At 51.3% G+C, this 11,164-nt stretch overlaps 1 protein-coding gene across 2 annotated transcripts in view; it reads left to right on the top strand.

The window, feature by feature from the left end:
- Window positions 1–10,259, top strand: part of LOC138636720 (ephrin type-B receptor 4b-like) — a 17,669-nt gene extending 7,410 nt beyond the window's left edge. The window contains exons 6-21 of one of the 2 annotated variants that reach the window (XM_069724915.1): window positions 1,145–1,300; window positions 1,478–1,617; window positions 1,733–1,934; window positions 2,087–2,214; window positions 2,301–2,466; window positions 2,610–2,706; window positions 3,360–3,415; window positions 3,563–3,676; window positions 4,780–5,027; window positions 5,103–5,249; window positions 6,143–6,211; window positions 7,020–7,069; window positions 7,153–7,252; window positions 7,367–7,560; window positions 7,641–7,799; window positions 7,942–10,259. In XM_069724915.1, the coding sequence (XP_069581016.1) occupies window positions 1,145–1,300; window positions 1,478–1,617; window positions 1,733–1,934; window positions 2,087–2,214; window positions 2,301–2,466; window positions 2,610–2,706; window positions 3,360–3,415; window positions 3,563–3,676; window positions 4,780–5,027; window positions 5,103–5,249; window positions 6,143–6,211; window positions 7,020–7,069; window positions 7,153–7,252; window positions 7,367–7,560; window positions 7,641–7,799; window positions 7,942–8,047 (2,132 nt within the window). In that variant the 3' untranslated portion in view covers window positions 8,048–10,259. Of the gene's footprint in view, window positions 1–1,144; window positions 1,301–1,477; window positions 1,618–1,732; window positions 1,935–2,086; window positions 2,215–2,300; window positions 2,467–2,609; window positions 2,707–3,359; window positions 3,416–3,562; window positions 3,677–4,779; window positions 5,028–5,102; window positions 5,250–6,142; window positions 6,212–7,019; window positions 7,070–7,152; window positions 7,253–7,366; window positions 7,561–7,640; window positions 7,804–7,941 lie in introns of those variants that run through there. The other variant, XM_069724916.1, reaches the window with a different exon arrangement.
- The last annotated feature ends 905 nt before the right edge of the window (window positions 10,260–11,164 follow it).

The following is an 11,164-nucleotide window of genomic DNA, read 5'->3' as shown; positions in this document are numbered from 1 at the left end:
TGAGTGGACGTGTTTGACGGTTTGTTGATGTTGTTGGCGTCCTGACTGAAGCAGGTCGTGTTCAGCCTTTGTCACGTGTTTCCTGCTCCGTGTTGAGAGCAGCGCAGGACGACGAGGCGACAGACAGGTCAGTCGTCGAAGCTTCCTGTTATTCTCTGCGAGGTCAGAGGTCAACTGACTGTGACCAGGAAGTGCTGCAGCGGCAGCAGCCGAGGTTTGCCTCTAAAGGGGAGGGGCTAAGTAAAGGCTGAGAGAAGAGGTCAGAGGTCAACTGCTGCTAAAGCTGCCAGAGTGCGTGTGTGAGCTTGGCAGGGGACGCCGTTGATGACATCACGGCAGCACTTTCCACATCCTGTTAAAGCCAAGGTCACTTCCTGTCTATTATTGTCTGAGGCTCCGCCCTCCAGTCCAGTTTCAGATTTATGACTCAGAACCAGCAGGTCACCATGGAAACCTGTCAGATCTTTCAGCTCAGTCGTCCTGCAGCTCGGATCAGACCACCTCATATAGAACCAGAACCAGACAGAACCAGAAACAAACAGTTATTGTTGTTGGGCTCTGAGCAGTGGATCGATCCACATCACTCAATCAGAGGATCAGAACTACGGACAGGAAGTGACCTCAACAGGGATCCATTCTGAACCAGACCATCAGGCGCCAGGGGGCGGAGCTAGACCAAGGAAACAACATGGGTCCACCCATTCTGTTCTTCCTTCCTTTCTGTCCTCTCTTTCCCTCTGCAACCATCTGGTACCCAGTGGAACTATCTGGCACCCTGTGGAGCCATCTGGTACCCTGTGGAGCCATCTGGTACCCTGTGGAGCCGTCTGGTACCCTGTGGAACTATCTGGTACCCTGTGGAGCCGTCTGGTACCCTGTGGAACCATCTGGTAATGGGTGGAACCATCTGGTACCCTGTGGAGCCATCTGGTACCCTGTCGAACTATCTGGTAACGTGTGGAACCATCTGGTACCCTGTGGCACTATCTGCAGGGATGATATATCTCATCTCATCTGGAACACCTTTGGATTCTCCAGGCTAGTTCCTGGTTAGGGGGCGGGGCTAACTGCTCAACCTGCTGCCACCCAGACTGGGCGGAGTTTCAGATGCTAATGCTAATGCTAACCCTGTGTTTCCCTCCAGCCTGTCCGTCTGGGCAGTTTAAGGCGGGGTCAGGACCTGGTGGGTGTAACCCGTGTCCAGCCAATAGCAACACACTGATCCCAGGCTCCGCCTACTGTCTGTGTCACCATGGTTACCATCGAGCCGACTCCGACCCACCGCACGCCGCCTGCACACGTAAGACCGTCTTCTTTTGTTCTTCTGATTTCTGAGTCCGACATCTCCCATCATGCACCTGGACTGTTTCATCACAGACCTGATGAAAATACAGACACACTCAGATCGACACTCAGAGATACACACACACAAATATACAGGGAACTCCTCATCACTCAGTGACCTCTGACCCCACAGGCCCTCCCTCATCCCCCCGCTCCCCCGTCAGTCAGATCAACGACACCATGGTGACCCTGGAGTGGAGCGAGCCGCTGGACCGAGGAGGACGGGGAGACCTCAGCTACACCGTCCTCTGCTCCACCTGCGGGCCCGCCAAGGTACCGCAGAACCAGAGACAGAACCAGAACCAGAACCAGTCAGTATCAGTAACTGTATTCAGTCCAGTGTCTCCTCCCCTGCCTCCGCCTCCTGCCTCCTCCTCCTCCTCCTCAGGGATTGGTCGGTTCCTGTTCTCCGTGTGACGACAGCGTTCTGTATCGGCCGGCGCAGCTCGTGACTCAACGCCGGGTCGTCATCTGGGGACTCCGCCCACAAACCAGGTACATCTTCACCATCCAATCACTGAACGGCGTGTCTGCTCTCAGCCAATCAGAGCCGGCCTCCGACAGGGTCAACGTGACCACCAGCAGAGATGGTAAGAAACACTACGTTACCCAGAATGCCTTTCGTACTGCTCACATTCACGCAGGTGAGGGTGGAGCTGAACAGGAAGTGATGTCACTAAACGTGTTGGTGGGGATCCATTGGTGTGTGTGTGTGTGTGTGTGTGTGTGTGTGTGTGTGTAGTTGCTCCTCCAGTTCCTGGTCTGAGGAGGGCGGCGGCCTCGGAGACCAGTCTGTCTTTGGAGTGGAACGTCCCGGTTCTACAGAACCAGCACCAGGTTCTGGACTACCAGCTCCGCTACAGCCCCAAGGTACACACACGGGCAGAAAGTCCTACACATACACACACACAGGCCTGGTTTGTCAGCTATGATGTAACTGCTGATGTCATCGTCAGGACGGCGAGGAGGCGGGGCAGTGGCAGTACGTGTCCAGCAGGTCTTCTTCGGTGGTGCTGACAGGGCTGCGGCGGGCGGCGACATACCAGGTGCAGGTGCGCGCTCGCTCGCATGCCGGATACGGTTCTTTCAGCGCGGCGAGCAGCTTCAACACACTACCTGACGGTAGGAGCTCACCTGTCCTCAACGAGCTCACCTGTCCTCAACGAGCTCACCTGTCCTCAACGAGCTCACCTGTCACCAGAACAGTTTATTCACCTCTCTGTCTCTGTTTGTTTGTTTATCTCTTTGTTTGTTTGTTTTGACAGGTGTCGGTCACTCTCAGCTCGTGCTGACCGGAGTTCTCGTCTCCTTCGGGATACTGCTGCTCATCGCCGTGGCGATCGTTGCCGTGTACTGCTACCGGTGAGAGAGAGAGAGTTCAGTGTGTGTGTTCAGGATGCTCCCTCCCTTTCAGCAGAACAATAGAACACACTGACCTCAGGTTCAAACACACACACACACACACACACACACACACACACACACACACACACACACACACACACACACACACACACACACACACACACACACACACACACACTCAGCACGGTGGGACACGTCGACTATATTAAGACGGAGAAACTCGACACTGTGAGAGAGATTCAGAGATAATCACATTCCTGAGAGACAGACAAGAAGAATGGACGTGTGTGTGTGTGTGTGTGTGTGTGTGTGTGTGTGTGTGTGTGTGTGTGTGTGTGTGTGTGTGTGTGTGTGTGTGTGTGTGTGTGTGTGTGTGTGTGTGTGTGGGTGGGTGGGTGGGTGGGTGGGTGGGTGGGTGTGTGTGTGTGTGTGTGTGCACGTGTTTGTCTCCTGAGGAAACAAGAATCCTGCAGCTGCTGAAAAACTAAACACCAACTCTGTCTCTCTCTGCCTGCCTGCCTGTCTGTCTGCCTGCCTGCCTGCCTGTATGTCTGCCTGCCTGCCTGTCTGTATGTCTGTCTGTATGTCTGCCTGCCTGTCTGTCTGTATGTCTGCCTGCCTGTCTGTATGTCTGTCTGTATGTCCATCAGCAGGAGGAAGAAGGACTCGGAGATGAACGAGTGTGGACACTACCAGATGGGACAGAGTGAGTCTCTCCACCAATCACAGACAGAGTTTTAGATAAGCCAAACAGATGGCCCGATACAGGTGGGAGGCGGGGCCTGTTGTGTATTCTAGTTTTTATGTTTAGGTTTAAAATCATGATGATGATGGTGTTGTGTTGTTGTCATAGCGATGAAGGTGTACATCGACCCTTTTACCTACGAGGACCCAAACGAGGCGGTGAGAGAATTCGCCAAAGAGATCGACGCCTCCTACGTGAAAATAGAGGAAGTTATTGGAGCAGGTAATCCACACCTGTCTGTCTGCCTGCCCACCTGTCCTTCTGCCTGTCTGCTTGTCTGCCTGCCTGCCTGCCTGTTCTGTCTGTCTGTCCACCTGTCTGTCTGCTTGCCTGCCTGCCTGCCTGCCTCTCTGTCTGTCTGTCTGCCTGTCTGTTTGTCTGCCTGCCTGCCTGCCTGCCTGCCTCTCTGTCTGTCTGTCTGCCTGTCTGTTTGTCTGCCTGCCTGCCTGCCTGTCTTAGAAGGTCTCGTTTTGTTCCTGATGAGTCTCTCTTGTTCTGAGTGTGACCTTTGACCCCCCAAAAGTAGAACGTTAACTTTCCCGTGGAGAACCCGCAATCACGCTGTGAAAAAATCTGATCTGGTTTGTTCTCTGACACCAATCCTGTTAATTAAAAGTAAACATGAGCCTGTGTGTGTGTGTGTGTGTGTGTGTGTGTGTGCGTGCGTGTGTGCGTGCGTGCGTGTGTGTGTGTGTGTGTGTGCGTGCGTGTGTGTGTGTGCGTGCGTGCGTGCGTGTGTGTGTGTGAGGTGCAGAGGTGTTGGTATGTACTAATGAGCCTTAAAGGTACAGTACACCTCTCTAGTATCAATAACATGAATCAGGCTGTTGTCAGCAGCTCAGCCCTGCTGTGATTGGCTGTTGTCCTGGTGACCATGTGACCTCATTAGCTGCTGTGAAGGTGGTCGGTCCTCTCCTGTTTCCTCTTCAAACACCTGAACTTTGGATCTCTGGCTGTGTCTGTTTACCGTCACGGATCCTCTGGTCAGAAACACGCCTGTCTCTTTAAGAAGCCCCTCCCCCTGACCCCTCTCTGCTCTGATTGGTCAGTTTCCAGAAACCTCGTTCTTTACTTCAATTATGAACTTTTAAAAAAAAATCCAAAGTGAACAGATTCCAACTAGACAACAAACAACCTGATCAACCGACGGCTATGCCCCGCCCACCTTTACGGGAAGACAGGGCTATTGGAGTCAGCCCCTAGTGGCCCTCAGTGGTACTACAGGAGTGTTATTATTGGAGTCAGCTTCTTTTTCTGTTTCATCATCTTCTATTTCCTACAAACAGCTGACAGACTGATGCTGTTGTACATGTGTACCTGCCCAGGTGAGTTCGGCGAGGTGTGTCGTGGGCGGCTGCGGGTCCCGGGCAGGAAGGAGAACTACGTGGCCATCAAGACGCTGAAGGGCGGCTACACGGAGAAGCAGAGGCGGGACTTCCTGTCAGAGGCGTCCATCATGGGTCAGTTCCAGCACCCCAACATCATCCACCTGGAGGGCGTCATCACCACTTCCTGTCCCGTCATGATCCTCACCGAGTTCATGGAGAACGGAGCGCTCGACAGCTTCCTGAGGGTGAGACGGGTGCTGTGCCACACCTCCACCTGTCTGTCTGTCTACCTGTCTGACCCTCCACCTGTCTGTCTGCAGGTGAATGACGGACAGTTCACCCCCATCCAGCTGGTGGGGATGCTGCGTGGCATCGCTGCAGGGATGAAGTATCTGTCCGACATGAGCTTCGTCCACAGAGACCTGGCAGCTCGTAACATCCTGGTCAACTCCAACCTGGTCTGTAAGGTGAGACTGTATGTCTGTCCACCTGTGTGTCTGTCCACCTGTGTCTGTCCGCCTGTCTGTCGACCTGTCTCTCTGCCCACCTGTGTGTCTGTCCACCTGTGTCTGTCTGTCTGTCCGCCTGTCTGTCTGTCTGTCTGTCTGTCTGTCTGTCTGTCTGTCTGTCCACCTGTGTGTCCGCCTGTCTGTTTTCCACCTGTCTGTCTGTCTGCCTGCCTGCCTGTCTGTCTGCCTGTCTGTCTGTTGACCATCTGTCTGTCCACCTGTCTGTCTGTCCGTCCGTTTATCTGTCTGTCCACCTGTGTGTCTGTCTGCCCGCCTGTCTGTCTGTCCATGTGTCTGTCTGCCCACCTATGTCTGTCTGCCTGTCTGTCTGTCTGTCCACCTGTCTGTCTGTCCGCCTGCGTGTCTGTCCACCTGTGTGTCTGTCTGTCTGTCCGCCTGCCTGCCTGTCTGTCCGCCTGTCTGTCTGTCCATCTGTCTGTCTGCCCACCTGTGTCTGTCCGCCTGTCTGTCTGTCTGTCCACCTGTGTGTCTGTCTGTCCACCCGTCTGTCTGTCCGCCTGCGTGTCTGTCCACCTGTGTGTCTGTCTGTCTGTCCGCCTGCCTGCCTGTCTGTCCGCCTGTCTGTCTGCCCACCTGTGTCTGTCCGCCTGTCTGTCTGTCTGTCCACCCGTCTGTCTGTCCGCCTGCGTGTCTGACCACCTGTCTGTCTGTCCGCCTGTCTGTCCGTATGTCTGTCTGTCCGCCTGTCTGTCTGTCCACCTGCCTGCCTGTCTCTCTGTCCGCCTGTCTTTCTGTCTGTCCGTATGTCTGTTTGTCCGCCTTTCTGTCTGTCCACTTGTCTGTCTGTCTGCATGTCCGTCTGTCTCACCTGTTGTGTTTTGGTCTTCCAGGTGTCAGATTTCGGTCTCAGCAGGTTCCTGACGGAGAACTCGTCCGACCCGACGTACACCAGCTCTCTGGTGAGTGTTCTGAGGATCTCATCATGTTTCTGGATCATGTTTCTATCTGGTTTCTTCTTTGGAGAGTTTTAACATCATTTGTGGATGCAGCGATGAACTGTGTTCACAGACGATGGTTTTCACAAGTGTTCCTGAGCCCATGCAGTGATTTCCACTCCAGAATAGTGTGTTTTTAATGCAGTGCTGCCTGAGGGCCTGAAGATCACCACCATCCAATATTGGTTTCCAGCCTTGTTCCTTGTGTTCAGAGATTTCTCCAGATTCTCTGAATCTTTTAATGATATTATGAACCGTAGACGATGAAATCCACTAATTCTTTGTAGTTTTACGTTGAGGAACATTATTCTGAGATTGTTGAACTATTTTCCAACACAGTCTTTCAGAGTGGTGAACCTCTCCCCATCTTCACTGCTGAGAGACTCTGTCTCTCTGAAATAATCTTTTATACCCAATCATGTTACTGATCTGTTGCCATGGTAACCTGGTTAGTCATGAGATGTTTCTCCAGGTGTTTTTTATATTTACACAACTTTTCCATCTTTTGTTGATCCTGTCCAACTTTTAGAGACGTGTTGATGCTCAGATTCAAAATGAGCAGATATTTGATAAAACAATAAATGTCTCATTTTCAACATTTGATTTGTTGTCTTTGATGTGTTTTATATTAAATGAGATTCATAAATCCTCTCATTGATTTTATTTACATGTTACAGCGTCTCCTCTTTGTTTTTTTTTACACAGTTCTTGACGTGTTCCCTTCATGGATCAACACTTTTATTTTGATAAGTTGTGCTTCTTTATTTCTCAGGGAGGGAAGATTCCGATTCGCTGGACGGCTCCTGAAGCCATCGCCTACAGGTGAGTCCTGCTGCTCTTTATTCTGTTCATAACTGTTCCAATCATTTTATTGATTATTGAATTGTGTTGTTGCCTCGTTGCAGGAAGTTCACGTCAGCCAGCGACGCGTGGAGTTACGGCATCGTCATGTGGGAGGTGATGTCATACGGAGAACGACCATACTGGGACATGAGCAACCAGGACGTAAGAAAAGCACAACTTTATGTTTTAATATTTTGTTGATCAGCAGCTTAGAAACAGTGAATCTAATAATAACACAGCTGTTTAACTTTGATGACATCATGTGTCCTGGGTCAGGTGATAAACGCCATCGAGCAGGACTACCGCCTGCCGCCGCCACCCGACTGCCCCGCCTCCCTGCATGCGCTCATGCTGGACTGCTGGCAGAAGGAACGAGCCAATCGGCCGAGGTTCTGCGACGTCGTGGCGGCGCTCGATAGGCTGATCAGAAACCCCGCCTCCTTGAAGGTGACGCAGCCGGAGGGACCGAGGTGAGAGAGAGAGAGAGAGAGAGTTTGATTAAACCCCCCCTCTCCCCACCACCATGTCTTAACCCCCGTGTGTCTCTCAGTCCGTCGCAGCCTCTGCTGGACCAGCGTGTCCCTCCTCCTCTGTCCTCCTGTGGTTCGGTCTCCGAGTGGCTTCGAGCCATAAAGATGGAGCGCTACGAGCAGAGCTTCCTGCAGGCCGGATTCAGCAGCCTGGACGTCGTCTCGCAGCTCAACACCGAGTAAGACTCACATCATCGCTGCTCACACGGACGACTGCCTGCCAGGCAACGCTCAGGGACGCCAGCTCAGGCTGACGGTTTAAGTGTTTCCGGTGTTTTTGTTTTTTTACTTTAATCCCTTTCACACCCTCTGTTTCCATAGAGACCTGCTCAGAGTGGGCGTGACCCTCGCTGGCCATCAGAAGAAGATCCTCTCCTCCATCCAGACGCTCAGGATACACAAAGCTCCGCCCACACTGCTCTACTGACTAATAACAGCCCTAGTATCCTGAACCAAAACCCTCAGGATGACACAGACTCCGCCCACCTCTGATCGAACCTTTCAGTCCGACCAATTCTCTGCAAAGACTCCGCCTCCTGATGGGGGGACCAATGAGAGTCGAGAGATGTGACATTAAAGAAGCACATAACGTCCACGTTAGCTCTGACGGAGGCGCAACAAGACTCCGCCCACCTCGTGGTTACGATCAATCAGAGCCACGGATGCAGGTGAACATAGTAGATGCTCACGACATCACAGCAGCCAATCCGCTGCTCAGGAAACCCGAAGCTCCTCCTGCCTGCGCCTGATTGGCTGAATCCTGGATTCACACATCCGGGACATCGGAGGACATTTTTCACGCGGCGCTCGGTCAGGGAGGTCAGAGTTCACGTTGGGGTTTGTCAACATGTTCTCGTTAGGTTTCAGCATCATACTCGTCACGTTCTCAGAAAACGCTGGGATGTTTGGGAACGCTGGCCGAGCCTCAAGCTCGGTTACAGGACGTCTTCCAGGTTCATCCAGACGACTGAGATTCTTCAGCTGCTGACGTTTTCTGGAAAACTGAGAACGTCTTGTGGGAATATTTAGGTTCCGTGAAGGGACTCTGGTTCCTACAAACTGAGGTCACACCGAGAGGCTTCCACGGTGTACAAGTTCACAAGTGTATTTTCATGAGAGGTTTCACACTGAGGGATCTAGATCTGCTAAAAATCCTGACGGGACGGCCGACCCGTCAGAGACAGATACTCACCTGACGGCTGGCAGATGTTTGAAAACGGCCGTTAAACATAAAATGATTTCAGCCAACTTAAAGATCTCCAGATCTTCAGAATCAGCCTCCAGACCAGAACTATTGGAACCACCTCCAGACCAGAACTATTGGAACCGCCTCCAGGCCAGAACTATTGGAACCGCATACAGACCCGAACTATTGGAACCGCCTCCAGACCCGAACTATTGGAACCGCCTCCAGACCAGAACTATTGGAACTGCCTCCAGACCAGAACTATTGGAACTATTGGAACCGCCTCCAGACCCGAACTATTGGAAATGCCTCCAGACCTGAACTATTGGAACCGCCTCCAGACCAGAACTATTGGAACCGCCTCCAGACTAGAACTATTGGAACTATTGGAACCGCCTCCAGACCAGAACATATGGAACGTTTCGAACCGCCTCCTGACCAGAACTATTGGAACCGCCTCCAGACCAGAACTATTGGAACCGCCTCCAGACTAGAACTATTGGAACTATTGGAACCGCCTGCAGACCAGAACTATTGGAACCTATTGGGTCTATAAAAAATAGACCAGAACTATTGGAACCACATTCAGAACTATTGGAACTATTGGAACCGCCTCCAGACCATTGGAACCGCATTCAGACCAGAACTATTGGAACTGCCTCCAGACTAGAACCATTGGAACCGCCTCCAGACCAGAACATATGGAACGTTTCGAACCGCCTCCTGACCAGAACTATTGGAACCGCCTCTAGACCAGAACTATTAGAACTGCCTCCAGACCCGAACTATTGGAACCGCCTCCAGACCATTGGAACCGCATTCAGACCAGAACTATTGGAACCGCCTCCAGACTAGAACCATTGGAACCGCCTCCAGACCAGAACATATGGAACGTTTCGAACCGCCTCCTGACCAGAACTATTGGAACCACCTGCAGACCAGAACTATTGGAACTGTTGGAACCACCTGTAAACCACAACTATTGGAACTGTTGCAACCGCCACCAGACCAGAACTATTGGAACTGTTGGAACCGCCTCTAGAACAGAACTGTTGGAACTATAGGAACTGTTGGAACCGTCTCTAGACCAGAACTATTGGAAGTGTTGGAACCATCGGAACTGTTGGAACTATCTGAACTATTGGAACTGTTGGACTGTAGAACTGTTGATGGTTTTGTATTGTAGCACTTTTTGTACCTGATATTTCATCTTCAAAAATCAAAGTTTTTAAACTGAACTTACATTTCGTTTCGTAAAGATATTTCAAAGCTGTGTGGGACGTCACGTTCAGGACCAAAGATCATGTCTGAAGTCAGTTGTTTATTCCCCAACCAGAACCAGACGTGTGTCACGTGGTACCACTGCAGTAAAGAGCTGGACCACCTCTGAAATACTTCAGGTGGGCGCAGTCTCTGTCAGCCAATCACAATAAAGATGAGCCGTCCTGCCCAATGAGACGTCTGCTGTCAGTTTGTGCTGCTTTCACTGTCGTCCTGTCGATGGAACGACCTGCTGTCACTTTTTAGAGCCCGAGCACCGAGCATCGGTGCGAAAGCTCTATTGTTCCTGAAGGAATTGTTCTTATTCTTACGTAAAGTGATTTTCCTTTTTGGAGGCTTTATCATATTCAAAAACTCATGAAAGTGGAAACACATTTGTCTCCCGGTGAAAAATTTTGTATTCTCATGGAGTTGTGAGTGGGCGTGGCCAAACGGCTCAAGAGCGCCCCCTACAGAGATGCCCCGGCGCCCACATTTACCTAAATTCACCAAATCCGGTGGACACGTGTATCACACCTAGATGCACAAAAAAGTTACATTGCACCGTTACGTCAACTCGACAGGAATTCCACCATTTTGAATTTAGTCGCCATTTTGGGCGATTCTGACACGTTGTACTTTGTCGAACTCCTCCGATGGATTTTGTCCGACCGACTTGAATTTAGGTTCTCTGGATAGAAAACATGTTTGGGATTAAAAGTTATCAAAATAATTCGTTTTCATCGATGTGTGTGCCCGTGAGAGGCGGCCATTTTGAGCGTCTTGCCATGAAACTACGAGTTGCTTTAAATCTTATGTACATGGACCGACCTTCTCCAAACATCACAGGTATGATAACAGCCCCGCCCTGAAGACGCCTGCGGGGTAATATTCTCTCATAGTCACAGCGCCCCCTGTTGGCCACTGGAAATGACACTTTTCATACTTTCACATTCTACGTCGAGCTGGTTGATCCCATGAACCTAAAGTCGGGTCACAATAACCTAAACATGTAGTTGATGATATATTGAGACATTCGTTTGACTTTGTCAATGGGCGTCGCCGTGACGATGCGGCAAAGTTGGACGTCTCGCCGTG

The sequence above is a fragment of the Brachyistius frenatus genome, unplaced genomic scaffold (genome assembly GCF_029030835.1).
Source record: "Brachyistius frenatus isolate BFR_SWC_R1_liver_20210118 unplaced genomic scaffold, ASM2903083v1 Contig_401, whole genome shotgun sequence".
Lineage (NCBI taxonomy): Eukaryota > Metazoa > Chordata > Actinopteri > Embiotocidae > Brachyistius > Brachyistius frenatus.
The sequence above is the reverse complement of the archived record's forward strand: the minus strand, read 5'-3'. Positions and strand labels throughout refer to the sequence as shown.